The following is a 22,540-nucleotide window of genomic DNA, read 5'->3' as shown; positions in this document are numbered from 1 at the left end:
TCCCAGCATTTGTCACTGTCAGCCTTTCACTCATTTAAGCCCTTCTCTCCCTTACTCTGCCACCAAACTCTTGGTTCTCCTCTCCTTCTGATCATTCCTTCTCAGGCTCTTTTCCTCTGTCCCTTAAGTGCTCCCCAGGGCTCAGATTTTGGCCCTCTTCTCTCTTCTCACTCTACACGCTCACAACGGGAAACTCTGGGGATCCTTATAACTGCGAAATACCTTATTTGAGGTAAGCAAGTCCCTCAACGGGGCTCACTAGCTCTCAGACATTACTCTGCCTTGGTTAAATAAAACTGACTCACAGGAATAAATAATGGGGAAAAGTTTGTTAGGGAAACTTCCAGCTACCGAATCTGCCCAGGAGGCAGGGACCCCAACAGGAAAAATTTTGGAAGGAGGCTCAACTGAAACTTATTTTTTGTTTGTTTTGATTAGGAACACAGGCCTTAAAAAGACAAGCACCTCTGAGCTTATTTCCTAAGACATCCTCTTTAGTTATCGGAATCCATTTTTAGACAGGACGTTCCAAGCGGGCTGGACTACACAATCGCGTTCACTGAGCTAACCCCAGCACCAGCCTGGGCCTAGCACCGAGCCGGTTTGGGGCTTGTCTCTTGCGCGGTGGCTCTGCCTGCAGTTCAGCCATGGTGCGGCCCACTGGGGAGGGAGAGCAGGAAACGGAGCCACGGTTGGCTCTGCTGAGAGGTGCTGCATTCAGAATAACTCCTCGAGTAGCAGCGGACACGTGCCACCGGCTTAGGGCGTTTCCTCCCGGCTTCACCCAGGTTCTCACGCAACGAAAACAATCTAGGCACTCGCCTCAGCCACCACACGTCTCGGAGCGGCGACTGCTCCGCCCACGCAGCCGCGTGGTGGAGGGCCGGGCCCGCCCCTGACGTCACACAGGGCCCCGCCCCTTAGGGGGAGAGGCGGGAGCGCGGGAGCTCTGTCACGCAGGCGCGTTCGTCCTGTGTAGGTGGCGCTAGAGGCCGACGGTGGGGTTGTAGTTGAGGCTGCTGTTGTCGCCATTTTGTAGGGTATTTGTCGCAGCGACTGGGAGAGAAGACGGAGGTTTGATGACAGTTATCGGCCAAAGGGCCTTTTGCTTTTGCGGAGGTAAGGTTTCGGATAGGATGTTATGGGCTGGGCGGTTTCCCAGTCTTTTAGGTCTCGAAGCCAGGTGTCGGAAAAACGACGGGATTCGGGGCCTCGGCGACCGGGGTTTCTTCGGGGCACAGCTCTGCTCGTGGCATTTGAAACCTAAAGTTGCCCAGGTGTCATGGTAGATTTAAAATCCTAGGGCGGAAAGGCCTCGGCTCTGCCGCTGACTCTTCTCAGAGAGGCCAGGCCACTCATATCACGGCTCCTTAGGCCCGTGACTCGTCCCGCCGATCAGAGTGAGACCCTGCGAGAGCCTCCTGGGGCAAGTGTTGTCCTAGATCAAGCCTTACGCTGGGTCCCTGGCCTCGGCCTTTTGTAGCATTCTGGAATTTTCCGTGGTCAGACTTCTGCCTCAGAGTGCGCCAAAGGCCCTGGCCAGGTGGCCTGGCGGAGAGGCGGGGGGTGGGGACTGGGCGTCCGAGGAACTGCTAGTTTGCGAGTCCAGGTGGTGGAATTTAGCTCGTGCTTGTGAGAGGTAAATACGGAGAGGCTCATCCTTTGTGCGAACTGGTTTTTTCCTAAAGTGAAGCATAGTATTGTTGCATCAGATCTGCATTTCTGATACTTTTGCATCACACTGTTCTTGATTACTTAAGTAACCGTGAAATGCTTATACTATTCTTAGGAAACAGCGCTCCAAACTGACCACGTCAACCACCTGGTCTTATTTTATAGCTATCTTTGTATGATTGTGCTCCATACATACACCCACAGGCTTCTTGTTATCCATGACATGCAGTCCTCTTGGAGCCATCTAATCATAACTTTAACCTATATAGATATTTTAATATAGATAACGTAAAATTGTCGGGTAGTATAGGGTGTTAAAGGGCAGTAGAGCATCAGGTTTCTAAGATGGATATAAACATCTGATGTTTATTGTATCTGATGTTTTTATTGAAGGATGTCCGATGATTCTAACATGTAGGATTCTTTGTTAATTAGAAATAGTGTGATAATTCTAGATAGTTTTTCTTTTTTTTTGTATGCGAAGGAACCTAATCTGTAACCTGGATCTGGGATTCTTCTCTTGGCCTCCTGAGAAAATATTTCTGAACAGTAGTGGGGCGGGGTGGGGATGGCTTCCTAACAGCTGAATTAAATTTAAAGTAATGAACTTGGCTAGAGAAATAAAAACCTTTGGCTCTCCCAAGATACTTATTTTAATATTTGCATATTGATAACTGTGGTTATTTAAGAATTCTACCTTGGTGAGCTAGTTATGGCCTACTGACAGTAGAAGGAAAAAAACAAAACTGAAGCAGACACACATGTTTTGCAAAAACTGCATTATAATAGTCATAGTAATAAACCTCAGTCATCAGATGTTGTAATTTTGCTTGCTATGATTTAAGAATGCTTAACTAAACAATTTTAAAGAGTTCCTATGTGGTTAAAATACAATTTGGGTAATTGAAGGGTCAGAAGAATTCCACTAGAAATACAATTTTTTTTTGATGGCTTTCCTGATGGTCTTTTGGCTCAGGTTAATTTGTAGTGTCATTTATTTCAGTTTCCCATATTCAAATGACTATGTAAATCAGAATGCTCACTTATCATTTTCCAGTGAGAACCCTGACTAGAGTTTTAGGATTTTTGTTGGACCTAAGAATCAACAAGAGAAGTGAGTTAAAAGATCTGAATATTTGGTGGCTTCGGGCTCTGATGGCATGATACCTACATTTTCTTAGGGAATACCTCCCAGGAGATGCCTCATTTTTAAGTCTTTTTTAATTCATTTGAAATCTTTTACATTTTTTACTTGAATTTGTTTGCTTGTTACTGAGTCATTTGGGCTAACTGAAGGAGGTTAACTAAGTTGGTTTTGCTCCATTTTACCTGTTTTCAGCTCCTTGCTGAGTTGTGAACCTCACCCTCTTCAACAGTTTGGACATCACTGTTAAAAACTTAACTGCTTTGTGAAAGAATTAAGATGGGAAGAGGCAGATAGGGATGACATTGTTAGAACACAGATCCTGATCCTGAATGGAACCTGTGAGGATGTAGATGGAGTCAGGGAATTGGCACAATTATCTGATTTCAGTGTGACCACATTCATCCTTATAGATTCATTTCTTTAGTCACCCCAGATCTACAACAAATATGTTTAATTTTAAGAATGGCTGTAGGATGATCTGAAAATAAACAGTCATCTCCTATATTCAGTATCCCTAAGTGTTTCTCTGACTTCAGTTATTTGTATCACAGTATTTTGACAAAGCTGCATGACACTTGTGATATTTGTTTTAAATTAGTTCACATTTAAAGTTAACATCAATAACTTAATAATTTGATTATATCAATAACTTAAGAGATTAGTAATAATTTACCATAGAAAGAAGGTAATGATAAAAATAAAACCAAAAAAGTTTTTAATTTCTAGCTAGATATTGTTGTCTACTGAAGGCTCTAAGCCTGAATCCTGACTCTTTTTTTAAAATGGCAGTTAGCAAGTGTTAGTTGAAGATATGCACCAAGCTGAGAATTTATCCAGAAGAATTGAAAGAAAATGTATTAAGATCTCACAGTGTTATCATTTAGTACTAGGTGTGTATGCCACTTAGAATCATCTGACATACCAGTGGGATAGTGCCTCCATGCCTTGGGAACCATTACCTACGAAGATTTTAGAACCTGTACGACCCCATGTGCTGGGGTTTTTCTATTTAATTAATATTAATGTGAAATATTTTATTTACTAAATATAACCGTCTATAAATTCCACAACTCACTTTTCATTTCCATTAACAGATGCGGCATTCCAAAAGAACTCATTGCCCTGACTGGGATAGCAGAGAAAGCTGGGGACATGAAAGCTACAGTGGAAGTCACAAGCGGAAGAGGAGATCCCACAGTAGTACACAAGAGAACAGACATTGTAAACCGCATCACCAGTTTAAAGAATCTGATTGGTAAATTACGCTTGAACTAGTACCATTTTAACACTAATAGTTTTAATGACTTGTCATTAGCTTATATACCTTTCATCTGTCAGATTGTTTTATAAATCAGTCAACAAATGCTCATTCAGAAAATATTTACTGAGTGCCTATCATATGCTAGACACTGCTGTGACTAGAACAGAGTTCCTACCCTCATATATCTGTGTCCATTTGGGAGCTGTAGGAGACAGTTGATTGAGCCCCAGCTGCCAGTAATATAGTTGGGGGAAATGAGACACAAAAGTTAAGTAAGTGATTAAAGGACCAGTGAGTGCCTTTAACTTGTATGTAGTAGGGAGAGCTGTACCTTGGGGCACTTACTTAGGGTTCCACAAATGAGAGATAATGAAGGGCGGGGAAGAGTTCATCCAGATGAGAAAAATAGCATGTGGTGTGTGAGAATGTTAAAGTGTGTTGGGGATTAGTTGCTTATACTGTATTCTACAGGTTATATTTGTAGATAAGGCCAGTAGATATGTTTGAGATTTTTAGAAGCTTGGCTGTTGTAAGAAGGGCCTCAATAAAAATTTCCAATGGCATGTGTCCTGTTTTATTGTATTCTTACCAGTGTAAAATTTGGAGGTAATACATTTATATAGAATTGAAGGAGTTTTTCAAGTTCCTAAATGATTAAACAAAGCCTAGGTGAATAGAGTTTCTTTCATTCTGTCCTCCATTAATTTCCCTTTCTCATTTGTTTTTGTTGGTTCTATGTTTCCTCCTTGTTTTGTGCAGATGTTCCACTGGGACTGTTTGCCAGATTGCTTTCTAAATTAGCCAACTGGGGTTACTTTAAAAAACAGTATGTAATTTTTTTCCTTCTCCATGCTAAAACAGACTTGTTCTGTAGAACAGTGAGCTTGTTGGTAATCAGTGCAGACTAATCATTCTTCACACACTATCATATGGAGGGAAGAGGGAGAATCTATGCCAGGATTTCAATGACCTGAGCTAATTGATGTTATTATAGAAGAATATATGTACCCTATATTAAGATAAGTACAAAATACTCTGTAAGACTTAACATCATAGTACTAACCATTCATGGATTTATTATGCGTTGTATGTGTAGAAAGGAAGTGATATGAATGATGAACAGTTATTCATGTTCATAATTAACCACATAAACATGATACTGAGTCGGTCCAATAACCACTAGGCCAATAGTTTCTTCTTTGATATTGGCACCAGAGATGTCTGGTGGTAATTGCTCTCCGTAATCTGGAGTAGTCTAATAGTCTTTTTCAAGATTCAAAACTTTACAAGAGTGTTTTTTGTAAAATTATTGGAAAAAAATGGAAAATACAGAAACGTATAAAGAAGGTACTCTTGGTAGGATGCTAGTCCCCCATTATTTGGATGTAAAATTATTTCTGATTATTTCTTCTGAAAAATATCTTTGTATACAAATCTTTGCCTCTGAATATTTCCTGAAAATAGGTTCTAAGAAGGGACAGTATCACGTTAAAGGGTGTGAACTCTTATAAGGCTCTTGCTACATATTCACATATTTTTCTAGAAAGTTTGTACCAAGTTACACTCCCTACGACATGCTCCTTCATTCTGTCACCAGTCTTGCCTATTTTGAAATGCCAAGAATAGTGTTTTGTTTTCATTTGAATTTTTAAATTTCTGCTGAATTTGTCCTCTGTCATGTGCTTATTGAACACTTGAACATTTTTTTAAATTGAAGTATAGTTGATTTTGAACATTATTTTTGTATTCTTAGGCTGTTTTTTCTATTAAAGTGTATTTATGATTTATAAGCGTTTTTATTGTGTATCAATTATCTTACCTTTTTTCATATATATTTCAGATTGTCTTTTCTTTCTGATTTGTAAGTAGCCTGTGAATTGCTCCCTTCCTACAGGCTTAATCAATTAATTCTACACAGGAAGACTGATGTGGCTGTGAACACTGTGAACACATTTTATATCCTTAAATGTCTTGTTGTAACATAGAGTATCAAGCCTTAAACCAGTGATTCTCAAACTTTAGTGTGAATAGAATCACTTTGGAGGTATGTTTAAAATGCATATTATCAGATTATTCAGTGAGTCTGACCTGGGGTCCAGGGATCTTCATTTTTAAAAATTCAATATTTCGATATTGTTAATAAAGAGACCACCCTTTGAGAAACACTGTTTTAAGCCCTTTAGCCTGGCATGCAAGATTTTTGGATGATCTGTTCCCAGATTATTTATTTGCATATGTTCCCCTATATGAAAATTGCTCTTGCTGAAATTGTCTACTTACTATTTCCTGAGTAACATGTAGACAAACTCATCTCTAAGCCATTCTGGCTAAAAGTACTCTATAAATGTAAGATGGTAGTATGCCATTTTTCTCTCTTGGCATTTCTTCTACTTCCCACTTTGTCCAAATCCTGATTTCCCTTTAAGATACAACTCTTCCCTTCTTTTTCATGAAATCTTCCCTGACCATTTTAAGCATTTTGAGTTTTTTCTCCTCTCTGACCCTAAGCACTCATATCCAGGCTTTCGGCATTTCCTGCATTGTTGAGTTTTGTTTTATTTTTGTGTGAGTAATCTCAAATTGAACAATTATTTGTTGGCAGGGATTTTGCCTCATATGTATTTTTTATCTTCCACAGGACCTGTGTGGAAATAAAAACGAATGCCCATAGCCTCATTAGTCGTGGCTGTTTTGAAGAACTACAGTGAAATATTCACTGGACATTCAGTGAATATTTTTAGAAATTAAATCAATCTGCTCATCCTGTTCACTCTGTCCATATAGCCTTTATAATTCTGTAGACTTTGTTTATATAATCTCTAAGCCTTGGTTGTTGTAGGTTGAAGAGGTCCTCATCTTTTTAGTTTATCCTCATGGTATTACTTCACCCCATGTTTGTTATTCTGTAGATTATTTATGGATTATCAGCAGCTCTAATTTCATGCACTAGTCCAGCTAAGGATTATTAGTGTTAGAGTTTTCTGATAAATTTTAGACTTTTATGGGAAGGATGCCTTACAGAATTAAACAGATGCCCTTTAGAGTATGGTAATTTCTAGTTTGACGTATTGTAGGTCTCTCCCTTAACGGTTCCAAGCAACTGATCAGATCCCTGACTTAGACCCAGATTTAGACCCTAATATCCTGAGTTGTTTCTCCAATGGCTAGAACTTAAGGCTGACACTGGGGAAAGGGGGTTTCTGCATCTCCCCAGCCTGGATTTGATCCCAGCCCTGTTGAGTAGCAGTTTTAGAGATGCTTTTCCTTTATTTCTGCGTAAACCAGCCTCCTGAGAAAAAGAATGACAACATATTCTGGGAAGAAGGAAGAGGTCAGTGAGGGCAGTCTAGTCAACATCTGTCACTCCATTGCTTGTCAGGATTATTTTAGCTGATGTGTCTGACTGGGCAGGTGTCCCCTCTCTCCCTCAGTGCTCCATGTGCATCCCTCTTGAAGCTTCGCACTCTGTTGAAGAGGACACTCATCCCAGGTAGAGAGGGGGACGGGAAACTGGGTCAGTTGAATCTGTCTTTTTCTTTCCATCAGATCAAGGCTGCTTAACTGGAATCCATTGACTTCCTGAGGTCCATGACCTCTGAAATTCCTTGCCAAGTTTTGTTTACGCATTTTGTGCGTTTCTTAGGGGAGAGGGTCCATATCTCTCAATCAGATTTTCAAAGGGATCTGTAGATTCAGAAGTTAAGCACTGTGGCACCAGATGATGCTGTTTTCCCTGAATTCTTGTTTATTTCACAAGCAGGAATGACAGGAAATTCAAAATGCAAAGGGAAGTAGGGGGTTGGGAAATCCTAAGCAAGCAATTACAAGAACCTTTTCTCATTTGAGGGGGATATATTTTAGATATTTTTGGCACATGAAGCAGCCTTCAAAAGCTGTGTTGTCTATTTCTCAAAGAGATACAGGAAGCTCGAAATAAAAAGAGGAGAGGAGATGGAATAGGTGGTGTGTATAATAATACTGGCACATACAATAGGATTTAGAATGTGCTCTACAACCATGGCAAATCGTTTTCCTTCTAGGGATCTCAGTTTAGTCATCTGTAAAATGAAAGGCCTGAAATATATTTAAGATTCCTTTTAGCTCTAATACACCTTTCATGAAAGCTCTGTGTGCTAGAGATACCTAACTTACATGAAGAAGGAAAGGAATCCTGTTTTGCCTGCCTCATATTGTGTGTGGCTCTGAAAAAAGGAAGAGAGGTTAGTTACAGATGCATATATCATAAGACTGATGAATTTCAGAAGAGCAGTTTTGTGAAGTTTTGGTCTTAACTTTCACCAGAAGGTAAAGGGACACTTAATCAAGTAAACACTGAATATGTTGAATGATTTGACCCAAGCTTTGTTCCTTGATAGCAGTATATATTAATAGAGATATATGTACCCATTTGCTTGTTGGTTAAAGTAAAATTATTTCTTAAGTTTTGTGAGTTAAATATCAATTCTAATTCATCAATTTGTATTTTTTTCTTTTATTGAGTTAGTTGTTTAAACCAGGAATTCTTGAGAGAATGTTTTTATTTTAACCACGTTATTCTAGAATGAGAGTAATTTTAAATCCTTTGATGTGTTTGCAGTCATTATTTAGAAGCCAGGTCCTTGAATGAGAGAGATTATCGGGACCGGAGATACATTGATGAATACAGAAATGACTACTGCGAAAGATATGTTCCTAGACGTTATCACAGAGACGTTGAAAGCGGTTATCGAATCCACTGCAGTAACTCTTCAGTCCGAAGCAGGAGAAGCAGTCCTAAAAGGAAGCGTAATAGACACTGTTCAAGTAATCAGTCACGTTCGGTATGATTGATTTTGTTTTTATTTTGGGTGGATACTTATTTGTGTGTAAAAGCTCTTACTGAACCAATAAGTTTGAAAAAGTTTATATATATAATACTATATGAATATAATTGTGTTTATATTACTTGAATCCTTAAAGGAAACTTCCAAATTCTTACAACTAATCTGTATTTATTAGTTAGCCCTCATTTGCCCACATTTACTCATTTTCTGCAGACCAGATCATGAGTTTCTTGATTTTAATATTAAAAATATTTTTATGTTTTATAACATAGTCATACGAAAAGATGAAGCACCCATCTTTTCTTTCATCTTAAACGTTTTTTACTTTAAAAGAAACCCCTTTCCCAGTACTTGCAGACAAATGTAGAAAGTTGCACTGGCGGATACTTACCCTGTGTATAGCACAGTCTGCAGTTAGTTCCACTGGAGTTCTGAAAGTGGGTGCTGAAGGGGAAATTATTGTCCAGAAAGCCTGCCCTTTTTCTTTTTTTACACTCATGAATCTTCACTTGTTTGGTCAGTAAACTATGAATTATTATTTTCCTCCCCAAGTTTTCTTCAGTAGAACTATTATTGATTAGATCGAACATTGACATTAACTAGCCTTTATTTTCCCCTTTTATTTTAATCAAGTATGTTTAAAAATATTGCTAAGTATCAATTTGAACTAATCTTGACATCTTAAAACATTTTCTTTACAAACTAGACATCTCAACTCACAGCATAGGCTATTTTATAACAAGAGATTAATAGATCATGACATTGCATTCTTTAAATTTCAGACTTCAATTAAATCAGTATTTTAAAGAGACAATTGTGTTGTTTTTTTCTATTGCCACTTTAAGTATCTTATCTGAAAATCTGTTCCTTGCCATGTTTTTCTTCTGTAACATAAACTGTGCCCTGTGAATTTCTGGGGACTGAATTTGAAATTGCTCCTGCCAACTGTTCGTGGCCTGGTGCTTATCTGAATGCCTGAATATCTCCCCGCTGAATGAATTGCGTATTCTGCCCTGAATTCACTCTGATATATTGATTGGCTGGACGATCTTGGTGCTGCCCACTTGCCGTTCCAGAAGAGCCACCGAAGGAAAAGATCCAGGAGTATAGAGGATGATGAGGAGGGTCACCTGATCTGTCAAAGTGGAGACGTTCTAAGAGCAAGATGTATAGAATATTTTTCAACACTTTTTAAACTTTGCAGACAGAATAATCTTTTTAAGAATAGTTTGTCAGCGGGGGGCTAAAGAACTCTTCATTGCTTTTTTGTTTTGTTTTTCGTGGGTTTGTTTGTTGTTCTTTTGTATTTCTTCTTTTCTATAGAGTTTAAATATTTTTACTCTAAAGTTCCAAAATAATCAGTGGAATTTGAGATTAGAGCAAGAAAGATAGCTCTATCTAAATTGTTTTTGTAGCAGCTGAAAATAAAATAATTTGAGTGCTGGAACCTTAATTATGCTTTAATAGAGATCATTTGAAAATATTCCACACTTAAGCATTCATTATTTGAATAACTGATAATTTGTACTCATGTACTTACACTTCTTTCTCCCCCCTCACTTTAGATGAAATCGTGGACACTTTGGGAGAAGGGGCCTTTGGCAAAGTTGTAGAGTGCGTTGATCATGGCACGTAAGTTTGTTGTTTTTCTTTTTTGAACGTTCTGATATTTTTGGTGGGGAAGGATCCATAATTTAGATGAAATGGAATTTAAGTGGTAGCTATGTGTTTTCCTGGGAGGTATAAGTATTCAAAAGTTCTTGAACTGTGTATGATTTATTTACCGTAAGTATGGATTTTGATCAAGAATGCTGAAAATTTTTATCAGATGGAGTTCATTGAAATTAATGTGAGTGTTCAAGTGAAGAGTTTCCCAGAACTTAGGTCCTTAGCTTTCTATAAGAGATTTGGAGTGCTTTACCCTACTTTTGAATTGCAGAGACAATAAATTAGCATGTCTAATCTTCTTGGTTCAAAAACTTTTATTTCCAAAGGATAATATTTGCACGTTAGGGTTAGCTTCTTAAACTATAAAGAAATTACATTACTTGCAGCCTACAGAATAAAGTTCAGATTCTTTAATGAGTTATACTAAACTTTTTGTTATTTGACCCTCTCTGCTTCATTTTCATGTTTTCCTCTAGGATCACTCTTCTGTGGTTGCAAGTTTTTTTGTAGGTGAACGTCTTAAAACAGTTTAGTGGAAACTGCACATTTCTAAATTGACATCTAAATTTTTCATCATAAAATAGTTGAGGATGTAATTTCCAGCTTATTGTAAATGCTGATTTAAAAAAAAAAACATATCTCTCTTTCTAAATATGTTTGGGGGAATCTAAATACAACAGCTTGATACCTCCTGTCATCCATGAACAAACTTTTCTTGAATACCTAGAAATGCTTTATCCTTGAACTTACTTTTACTTCACTTTTCATAAAGAATATTATCCTAAATGTCTTTTATTATCACCCTTTTCCTCTCTATGACAAAAATGTGAACATAAAGTAAAATTTTAAGATATTTTGAAATACTTTGACTTAGGAAAGTTGCTAAAATATTCCAAAGAATTCGCATATATTCTTCACCCAGATTCCACAAATGTTAACATTTTACAGTATTTAATCATTCTCTATATTTACATGTTATATGTATTTTCAAGTTTTGCCAGCTAATCTACAGACCTGATTCACATTTCACTAGTTGTCCCATTAAGGTCTTTTAAAAATTTCTTGAGGTTCCAAGACTTGAGTATTTGAGATATTCCAATGAATAGTATTCAGTTGATCAAGTACAAATCTGTTACAAATTTTGATACTTATTAGACCTAAAACATACAATTTAATTGAAAATATATCTTTTGTTGAGATGGTTGGGGCCTTTAAAAAACGAGTTCATGTGTCCATAGATAAATCTTACTGTTTTAGCATTAAGTTTCCATTTTTCTTTTTTTTTTTTTAATTGACAAGTAATATGAAAGCTTGTAAGTTTAAGGTGTATAACGTTGGTTTGAAACATTTATATACTGCAATGTGATTACTATAGTAGCACTAGCTAACACCATTATCCATTTTTCATTTTTATAGCTATTAGCACTGTTCATTTTTATAGCTTATTAGCAGTTAGAAAACTTGGCCGTATGATTAAATAGATGAGACTAGAAGAAGTTTTGTCACAGCAGTTTTATAGTAATTCTTTTTAAGTCTTGAGATATATGCTATACATCATAGGGAGATAAATCATTAAAAATTTATTTTGATGATTATATATCAGCCCACAACTTCATTGGGGCCTTGTCAAAAGAAATGAGTTTGGAATAGGTTTGCTATCCAGCCACTAGAAAAATTTGTTTGCCTCAAAGATTTTTTTTTTTTTTTTTTAAAAACAGCCTAGGGCACAAACCTTGCCATATTAATTTCGTGTGCATGGGGTTCTCTTTTGTAATGTGGGAAGGCCATAGTGAAAAATGCAGGGTTGACTGCTGGCTTGTATTCAAGAATATCAGGTTTAGAAAAGAGGACAGAAGGAAGCTGAAGATTGGAAATCCCTTTCCTCAAAATCATTTATGGCTTTTTTTTTTGGCCGCGCCACGTGGCTTGCGGGATCTCAGTTCCCTGACAAGGGATTGAACCTGGGCCCACGGCAGTGAAAGCTCGTGTCTTAAACCACTGGACCACCAGGGAATTCCCTCTGTACTTTTTAGGAAGTATTACAGATGCCCCGGTCTAAAACACACTGCCCTACGTTGTTGCTATTTATACCTATTCGCATCCATGAATGCACTAAACGTTTTTTTGGCTTCATGACTTATTGATGGTGTCTCCTTTGCTGGAATTATCTAACAAACTGATAGTTGTCTTTCTTCTCTGAAGAAGTCTAAGCTCCCCTAACCCTGATGGTTAGGCTCTTTCTTCTCTCTACTCCTTATACCAGGCACTTCTAACCTTATGATAAGTTGTTCAAGTGTCTGTCTTTTCCATTAGACTATGAGGTACATGAGACAAGCCCTTTTTATCACTGATTTCCAGTGCAACATCTGGCACAGTCGGTCTAGCCTGGTGAATGAGCGAATGCTTTCAGCAGTAGTATGTTCTATTCAAGGTTTATATTTTTATCCTTTTTTTAAAAAAACTACTTATAAAATCTAGGTAAATTTAAACTTTTGGAAACAAACATTAATGTTCATAAGTATTAAGAGAAATCATCACTCCATATAAAGTATATTTTGTCAAAATGTTTTGAAAAAATGTTTATAGATCTGCTATAATATACCGTGAAAGATTATTTTAGGAAAATAGCATAGAATGATTGGTACTTAATAAGATTCTGCTTTAGAGCAGGGGTCCCCAACCCCTGGGCCGTGGACTGGTAGTGGTCTGCGGCCTGTTAGGAACTGGGCCTCACAGCAGGAGGTGAGCAGTGGGCGAGCGAGTGAATCTTCATATGCTGCTCCCCATAGCTTGCATTACCGCCTGAACCATCACACCGTCCCCCCAACCATGGAAAAATCGTCTTCCATGAAACCGGTCCCTGGTGCCAAAAAGGTTGGGGACAGCTGCTTTAGAGGATACATGTCTTCAACGCCCTTCTGTACATTTACCATTTTCATTTTGTTTTTAAGGGATGGCATACATGTAGCAGTGAAAATCATAAAAAATGTGGGACGATATCGTGAAGCAGCTCGTTCAGAAATCCAAGTATTAGAGCATTTAAATAGTACTGATCCCAATAGCATCTTGTAAGTAATAAACTTGGAACTGTGATCCATTATGTTACATGAAATAATCAGAATTCTATGAACTGAATTATTTTTATTTTGATCTGTTTTAGCCGATGTGTCCAGATGCTAGAATGGTTTGATCATCATGGTCATGTTTGTATTGTGTTTGAACTCCTGGGACTTAGTACCTATGATTTCATTAAAGAAAATAGCTTTCTGCCATTTCAAATTGACCATATCAGGCAAATGGCATATCAGATCTGTCAGTCAATAAATTGTAAGTATACTTGTTAAATTTTTAAATACCAATAAATTAAAGGTTTTATTATACAAGCAACATATCAAAACATTGTCACTAAACATGCATGTTGCAAGTAAAGATGAAACCACTTTTGATCCCTACATCTACTACTAATTCTCCTTTGCCCCGGTACAGATTAAATTTGTAAGTGAAACTAATAAAGTCTTTTTTTTCTTTTGTAGTTTTGCATCATAATAAATTAACCCATACAGATCTGAAGCCTGAAAATATTTTATTTGTGAAGTCTGACTATGTAGTCAAGTATAATTCGAAAATGGTAAGTTACACTTGTTTTAATTTTGGTAGTTGTGTTTAAAATTAATTTAGCTTGGTGATCCTTGGATGAGGAATTTTACCTTTGAGGCTTATTATATCCTGATGTTTAACCCAAAAAGGGTAATCCTTTGCCTTCCTTATGGGGTTATTTTGAAAATCAAAAAGATAATTCATGTGCAAGCCTTTTGGATAGTGCTATAAAATATTTCATATCTTTATTGATCTTTGTGTTTACTTAACTGTATCTCTAGAAACGTGATGAACGCACACTGAAAAACACAGATATCAAAGTTGTTGACTTTGGAAGTGCAACATACGATGATGAACATCATAGTACTTTGGTATCTACACGGCATTACAGAGCTCCAGAGGTCATTTTGGGTCAGTAGATAACAGACTTCCTGATATTCTAATTGAAAAAGAGGTTTTTTGTTCTCTACAGCTTTTATTGGGGGGCAGGTAGTCGGAGGATAGCTGTGATTTTCTTAGCAGTGTACAGAAAATGTTTTCTGTGTTCATAAAAGCTGTCTGGACATTGCTATAAATATTTTTCCTGAGTGGGAAAAATGTGATATCATCTGTAAAGATATTCCAGGTGGTGGTTATTTTTGAACAAGTCAGTCTTACAAGATCATAAGAGAACAAGCTGTATTGGCTAAGTACCTGACAGCAGTGTGATTTTGAAGCTATGTGGGCACCTCTTTTCGTCTCATCACAAAAGCATAGTGCTGGTGAAAATGCTAAAGATTTGGTTGGCAGACGTCTAGATGTAGGGTGGATGGAGGTTAAGAGGAGAAGAAAGGGGGGCTAGTCTAAGAGGAGAGCTTCTTTAATCATCTTTGACATGAGAAAGCATAGAAAGGAAAATTAGTTAAGGTGCAGGGTTTTTAAATATTAATAAAAGGGAACTCAGTGAGGGAGAGCGCATCTTATGCCTCAAAATTTAAAAGTTTGAGACTAAGTCATGTTGATAGAGCAAGGAAGTCAGAGATGGCTTTGGGGGCTTGGAGACAGTGGGAAAAATTCAGATCAGGTGATATTGGGAGATAGTTAAATGGTATAAGCATATTCGCCAAAAGTAAGTTTCAACCGAGGTTGGATAGTAAAACATCTTTGTGGAATCAGTCTTTTCCACTTTTTACCTTTTGTCTAAGAGGACTTGGTAGTTCAGAATATGAGTGTGAAAGCAAACTAATGATGTTTACCTAGAGTAGAGAATTAGTAAAAGGGACAGGAAATTAAGAATATTATGTAGTGCTGGCTAGTAGAACTTTCCGTGATGATAGAAATGTTCTGTATCTGCACTATCCAATATGGTAGCCATTAGTAGCCACACGTAGACTACTGTGTACTTTCAGTATAGCCAGTGTGACTGAGGAACTGAATTTTAAATTAATTTAAATTTTAGATTTAAATAGCCACATGTGGCTAGTGGCTACCACATAGGATAGCACAGGTTTGGAGCTCATCTTTGAGATTGATGTTACTAGGATTTCTGCTTAGTATGGTCTGAAAGAAGCTGCTATGTTGCAGTAGTTTAGAAAGTGTATTCATGGTTGAGGACTGAAGGCTGCAATGAAGGTAAAAGAAAAGAGTGTGGGAAGAGATTGTGGACAGAGAGGTATTTTCAGAGCTTAAAAAGAGATAACTTGCTGTGTTTTATCCATTTTAAGAAGATTTTTCTCCACATTTTAACATGTGAGGGAACACAACACAAAACAATTGGCATTTTTTTCTTTGTTACTGGTTCGTAAAACAGTGGTGTATCTTACAGTTAATTAATGGCCTCCTCCTAGATTGCGTAAGATACAGTGATTCTTAGTAATACTACAGTCCCATGTGTGGCCAGGCTGGGGATAGTTGATATAAATCTGAAATTGGGGTTATTGGTCTTTAGGAAAAGAAATGAACAGATGGGAAGATTAGAAGGGTTCTTTGTGTGTTTGTGAAGTGTTACTCCTGAGGATTAAGACAGAATTAGGTTGAAGAGGAAGATGTTGTCAGGTGCTACCATAGAGGAGGGCAGTTGGTGTCATGTCTTGGGTGTTGGTAGTAAACAGAAGTTGGTAAAAGTGAATGATGTGAAATTCCAAAGAGTATGAGAGCTGACCCATAAGAGAATGAGGTGATTTACAGTCACCTGGGAGAAGCTGGACTGGGAGACAGGAGTGGCTGGAAAAGAAAACTTTCATCTTAGATCCAAGCTCTATCATTTGCAGATTTTGTATGTGTTACTGTAAGTAGAAACCATGCTCCATTATCCTTTTGTTCAAGTGATAAGTACTATGAGGGTTAACAAAAATGGCTAAATCATAGTCAAGTTCCTTGAATATATTGTTTCTTCCTTTGTCTTTAAATTCAGTAATGTTACTGAAAGTAATTGAAATGTCTTTTAAAGTAGGTTTTATTTGTACATTATTGTTTTATTAAAAACTTAATCTTTAAAAGGTTAAAACATCTGTATGGTTTACTCTTTTCCTTTCTAATTAGATATAGACTTAAGGCTAGGTGTTTTTTTCTTTTCTGAATAATGTTACTATTGAGATTCTGAAGGAGAAAGTATATATGATCATGTATAGACAGCCTGAAAGTACATATATAGATACCTCTCTATGTGAACTTTAAATAGCTATATAATTCTGCTTATGGGTGACACTGCTTATAATATCCATTATAATTCTTACATAATTTATGTGACACTACTATTTCTTTTAATGGAAGAAATAAACTCAGATATCAAGCTGATGGTAATTGATAAGGGGTTAGTAATTACATTCTGAGGATAATTATTGATCTATATTTGCACTAATAAAATGTAAAATTTCATAGAACAACCGTTAACTGGGTATAACAGTGCTCCTCATTGCACAAGCAATTCAGAGACTATGGAATATTTGCTAAGCCCTCTTATCTTACATAAAATGCCTCCTCCCCCAGGTTAAAATACTGTAATTTGATACAAGGATATGGAGGACTCTGAAAGCATACTGAATAATGTTTGATATAAAACTAAAAATGTAAACCCTGAATTTACTATCATATTCTCCTAAATGGGCTATATAAAGAGAGCACCCACATAGGAAAAGATATTGTGTATTGGCAGTTAAAAATTGGTGCATAATAAAATGTTTGGTTTTGTTTTTAAATAGCTTTAGGTTGGTCTCAGCCTTGTGATGTTTGGAGCATAGGTTGCATTCTTATTGAATATTACCTCGGTTTCACAGTCTTTCAGGTATGTATTTAGTAAATGTTATTTACTGATTCATAATGAGCTTTAATGTTAAAGGCATGTTAAAGTTTTGGTTTCCATATTGGAAAGTTGCCATAGTGTCATTATTCTTAAGATTAAAACTTACATGTGCAAAATAGTCATCCTTCTCTAAAACCATAGTTGAATGAAATACTCTCAGTGAATGGTCATAATTCATTCTGCATGTGGAGCTTTTAAACACATGGTTCATATTGACTTCATATGATCCATTTTTTTATTGTGGTGCTCCTTCATAAATTTACATTAGTGTTACTACGGTCAGCTTTAATTCAGCTCTGGTTATGTTGCACTTTTATTAAAAGAATTCAGAAACAGTAAGTTGTATTAAGCATCTATGACACCCTAGGCACATTTCTAAGCACTATGTGTATAAAAATGAAGACAGCATCTCTGTCCTCAAGGAAGTCATACACAGGATAGACATGGGAAAACGTACAGTACAATGTGATACATGCTATAATGGAACAATGTAGAAGGGAACCCAGAAAAGGTGAACGGTTAAGTTCCCTTAGAGAAGGCATCAATGAGGAGTAGGGAGTTTAATCCATGCTATAAGGAAGAGTAAGAGTTTGTCAGAAAACTAGAGTGTGTGATGGCCATATCAGGAAGAAATGGTATTCATAAATGCAAGAGGCATAAAGGAAGCACCTCTAGTTGAGGAAGGATGAATAGTGCTGTCAGAGTGTCTTGGATAAATAGGAAAATGGTGTCAGTAGGCAAGTACTGATTCATAGTGGACTTGTTTGCCATAGAAAGGTATTTGTTTTATCCTAGGAGTCAGTGGTTTCCAAATGTAGACTGGTCTAAAATGAAAATGATTTTGTAGGGTTGCCATTCTGGCTTTCATTTAGAAATTATCTCTCCTGTTTTTTTGGTATTAAAATGTTCTTTCTATGAAATGATAACAGTTATTGGCTTACTTGGCAAAACAAAAAGGGGAAAATGTTATTTAGGTCTCTACTTTTTTTCCTCATAATTTTGCTTATGTCAGAAAAAGTCTTGAAAGCTTCAAGTGGTATAACCATTGAAGAACTTTAAGAGGGTTGTGATTTGATCAAGGTGTGTTGTTGGATGAGGTGAGGGTGGTTAGGGAGTTCCTGACTAATACTAAGGTTGATTTGAGGTTATGGCAATGCAGGATGAGGAGGGAGGAAGCTGTGATGAATTATAAGTCACTTAGGTGGCTGTTGCAGAATATATGTGTTCACTGCTGTGGGGCACCTCACCAAACTTCTGTCTACTCTGTAGAGATCTGTTAAAAGTACTCTGAGTTTGTAGACAAGTATGATATCTAGAACATAGCTGTCAGTCATTTCTAGGGGGTGGTGTCTGGTTTTGTGGTAGTAAGCTATAGGGTCAAGGAAAAAGTTGAGCACAGTGCATGCTTTCTTCATTTTGACACATATAAAATCCTTCAGATGGTTTTATGATTGTAAATCATTCTGAGATCTTAAGCATCAATTATTAACTTTGGTTTGAGATGTGGTTTATATTTTAATTCTACCCTCCAAAATAGTCTTCAACTAAGGAACTTTTTGAAGATAATGGAGCTTGTATTATTTATTCCTGTCATGAATTAAGAACATTTTGAAAGTGTGCTAGGCACAGTAGTTAATGGATTTAAAAAGCATTGCACATAGACTCTGCTCTTCAGAACAAGGGTTGGCAAACTATATCCTGTCTGATGCCTGCTTTAAAAAACGAAAAAGAATATGTGGTAGACCATCCAAGCCTAAAATATTTACTATCTGGTCCTTTACAGAAAAAGTTTGCCAGCCTCTGCTTAGGAGTGTACCATTTAGTTTAACAATTTATTCTACTTTAGCCAAAGCTCTGTTACTGTGTAATTTAAGAATATGAGTTTTGACTTGGGTTCACAGCTCAGGTTTCCTCATTGATGAGCTATATGAGCTTGAGCTAGTATCTTAACCTCTTTGGAAGTTATGTTCCCACATTCCTAGCTCAAGGTTGTTGTAAGAATTATTGGGACTGTATTTTTATTGTCTAGGATTAGTGTTACAAAGTTGCTATCCATTGGGTAATGGAGGTTAGTTAAACAACTGATAAAATGAGTAGCCAGGTTTTTGGTAATCTTCCCCAGTCATCCCTCAGTTAAGCAGTACAAGTAATACAAATAAGGAAAAACTGTTCTGTTTTACATTAAACGAATTATTCGAACGTTGTAAATCAACTGTACTTCAGTAAAATATACTTAAAAAGTTGTCTGTCAATCAGCTATACAGACCTTACCAATCCATTTCAGAAATCAGACAATCAGTATAGCTCATTCAGTTTTATTCCATCTTTGAAGTAGAGTGTAATATAAACTGTATAGCTGTCTAATCTAGTCCTTTTATGGAAACACTGTTTTCTTTTTTTAACATTTATTTATTTACTTAATTTTTTCTTTTCTTTTTTTTTTCTGGTTGCATTGGGTCTTCATTCCAGCACTTGGGCTTCTCTCTAGTTGCGGCACACGGGTTTTCTCTCTCCAGTTGTGGTGTGCAGGTTCCAGAGTGTGTGGGCTCTGTAGTTCGTGGCACGCGGGCTCTCTCGTTGTGGTGGGCAAGCTTAGTTGCCCCACAGCATGTGGGATCTTAGTTCCCCGACCAGGGAGCGAACCCACGTCCCCCGCATTGGAAGGTGGATTCTCTACCACTGGACCACCAGGGAAGTCCCGGAAACACTATTTTCTTGTGTTTTCCTTTTATGTGCATGTAGGGAAATGGAAAGTGCTAAGTTTCTTTTTCCTACTTTTTTAGACTCATGATAGTAAAGAGCACCTGGCAATGATGGAACGTATATTAGGACCCATACCAACACACATGATTCAGAAAACAAGGTATGCTTTTTATTTGCGTTTTTTATTTTTATTTTTTAAATTAATTAATTAATTTATTTATTTTTGGCTGTGTTGGGTCTTCGTTTCTGTGCGAGGGCTTTCTCTAGTCGCGGCAAGCGGGGGCCACTCTTCATCGCGGTGCGCGGGCCTCTCACTATCGTGGCCTCTCTTGTTGCGGAGCACATGCTCCAGACGCGCAGGCTCAGTAGTTGTGGCTCACGGGCCTAGTTGCTCCGCGGCACGTGGGATCTTCCCAGACCAGGGCTTGAACCCGTGTCCCCTGCATTAGCAGGCAGATTCTCAACCACTGCGCCACCAGGTATGCTTTTTAAGATTAAAGCCCTTATTGGGTACATGCAGTGGCCTATATTCAAACTATAGAAAACCCATCTTTGTTGTTATTGCTTATTCCAAAGACTGTAGATTTTGAATTTTTTTTCATGAAGTCAAGTTTTTGAAAAGTAATGCAGTATTTACTTTGTGATCCAGTAAATAAAGTGGTGTTTTTATACTCAAGTTAACCTTTGCATAAATGTTTTCCTAGGTTGATGTAAAAATAATACATAGAGTAGTAAAAAGAGCTTGATTTTGGAGTCATATCTAAGTTTGAATTCCAGACTGTTGCAAACCACATGTATGTCTTTGGACAAGAATACTATAAGTGGTTTCAAAACATAGCTTCACCGCAGAAGTCACCCAGGGAATTGTTAAAGATTTCCAGCCCCATTCCAGATCTAGTGAAATCAGAATTTACAGGAATGGATCTAGGAACCTCTGTTTTTGAAGCTGGCATTGTGTCATGTCTGGTATTTGGGAACAACTTAGGTGGGATACTAAAACTTCAGAGGGTACAAGATTAGGAAAAATACCATACAAGGTATCTGATATAATTATTGCTGAGATTTTTAGAAATTGTATGTTTATGTATATATAGAGAGATGTCTATGGTTCCATCTTTTCCCCCAGTCCCCTGGTGGGGGCAGGGTAAGCATGTGGGGTTTTGGGGGGTTTTTTTTGTTTTGTTTTTAATTTAAACTAATCCAGACTTCTCTTTCCTATAGGAAACACAAGTATTTTCATCATAATCAGCTAGATTGGGATGAACATAGTTCTGCTGGTAGATATGTTAGGAGACGCTGCAAACCATTAAAGGTAAAACAAAAAAAAACAAAAAAAAAAAACCTGTTTTAACTATTTTTTAATGTCTTTCTTAAACAAAGTCATTTTTCCCCTCAGGAATTTATGCTTTGTCATGATGAAGAACATGAGAAACTGTTTGACCTGGTTCGAAGAATGTTAGAATATGATCCAGTGAAAAGAATTACCTTGGATGAAGCATTGCAGCATCCTTTCTTTGACTTATTAAAAAAGAAATGAAATGGAAATCAGTGGTCTTACTATACTTCTCTAGAAGAGATTATTTAAGACTGTGTCAGTCAACTCTAAACATTCTAATATTTTTGTAAACCTTAAATTATTTTGTACAGTTAAGTGTAAATGCTGTATGTTTTGTATCAATTGCATAATTATCTTGTTAAGCAAATATGGTCTTGATAATGAATGAAATATAAAAGCTAAAATTAATTTTCCTTTTTTGAGATTAATTACCATTTTTAAAGACCTTTGGAATATCCTTTGTGTCCAGCGATAAATGTGATTGATCTTGCCTTTTGTACATGGAGGTTGACTCTTGGAAGTGATTTTTGTCTTTTGTTTTTTGGTTTTTTTTTTGAGTAAAAGGAAATCTTGACTACTTCATTCTTAAATGAATATTCTTTATATACCTCAAACTTTTCTTAACTTGAAAAGTTTTTTCTGTAATTGTTGAACAGGTAATAAGTATTATTAACTCTAGGTAGGCAGGTATTAGAAACCAAAACCCATAGGAACTGTTTGCTGTTGGAATTTCATTAAATTGTAAGTATTGTGTTCTGTTTCATTGGGTGATGTCAGTGGTGGTAAGTAGCATTCATGGAAAGACATCCAACTTGTGCATCGTAATAGGTTAGTAAAACCGCATCACACTTCGTTTAAGATTAAAGTCTAACTGGAAAGTTAGCTTGGGAAGTCTGTTTTCCAATGGCTATTTATGTAGTTAGTCACAAACGTAGAAATAGGAATTCTGATGACTGAGGTTTTTGTTTTTAATGCCAAATCTTCAGGAGTCTAGAAATTGTCCAATATCTGTTTCCTTACCATATGAAGTATAAATACTTAAACCTCAGCC

The 22,540-nt window shown here is 36.9% G+C and overlaps 1 protein-coding gene across 9 annotated transcripts; it reads left to right on the top strand.

The window, feature by feature from the left end:
- The first annotated feature begins 968 nt into the window (after window positions 1–968).
- On the top strand, window positions 969–22,252 carry CLK4 (CDC like kinase 4). 9 transcript variants are annotated; one of them, XM_036846564.1, is made up of 16 exons: window positions 969–1,119; window positions 3,916–4,908; window positions 5,923–7,413; window positions 7,514–7,572; window positions 8,680–8,902; window positions 9,982–10,072; window positions 10,471–10,537; window positions 11,050–11,079; window positions 13,525–13,641; window positions 13,734–13,900; window positions 14,107–14,201; window positions 14,452–14,581; window positions 17,350–17,432; window positions 20,234–20,313; window positions 21,375–21,465; window positions 21,550–22,252. In XM_036846564.1, the coding sequence occupies exons 3-16, from the start codon at window positions 7,384–7,386 to the stop codon at window positions 21,688–21,690; spliced, it is 1,404 nt and encodes a 467-aa protein (XP_036702459.1). In that variant the 5' UTR covers window positions 969–1,119; window positions 3,916–4,908; window positions 5,923–7,383; the 3' UTR covers window positions 21,691–22,252. The 9 variants fall into 9 exon arrangements, with proteins under 9 accessions (XP_036702459.1, XP_036702461.1, XP_036702463.1 ...); XM_036846566.1 differs by lacking the exon at window positions 5,923–7,413; XM_036846560.1 differs by lacking the exons at window positions 5,923–7,413; window positions 7,514–7,572 and having other exon boundaries at window positions 984–1,119; window positions 3,916–4,076; window positions 4,842–4,908.
- Window positions 22,253–22,540: the final 288 nt, after the last annotated feature.

This window comes from Balaenoptera musculus, chromosome 3 (genome assembly GCF_009873245.2).
Source record: "Balaenoptera musculus isolate JJ_BM4_2016_0621 chromosome 3, mBalMus1.pri.v3, whole genome shotgun sequence".
Lineage (NCBI taxonomy): Eukaryota > Metazoa > Chordata > Mammalia > Artiodactyla > Balaenopteridae > Balaenoptera > Balaenoptera musculus.
The sequence above is the reverse complement of the archived record's forward strand: the minus strand, read 5'-3'. Positions and strand labels throughout refer to the sequence as shown.

Excerpts from the sequence above, each read along its gene's own strand:
- CLK4 (XM_036846560.1), top strand. The coding sequence starts at position 3,974 with ATGAAAGCTACAGTGGAAGTCACAAGCGGAAGAGGAGATCCCACAGTA. Across the intron at positions 8,903-9,981 it reads CAAGTAATCAGTCACGTTCG|AAGAGCCACCGAAGGAAAAG; the intron begins GTATGATTGATT and ends TTGCCGTTCCAG. Across the intron at positions 14,582-17,349 it reads AGCTCCAGAGGTCATTTTGG|CTTTAGGTTGGTCTCAGCCT; the intron begins GTCAGTAGATAA and ends GTTTTTAAATAG.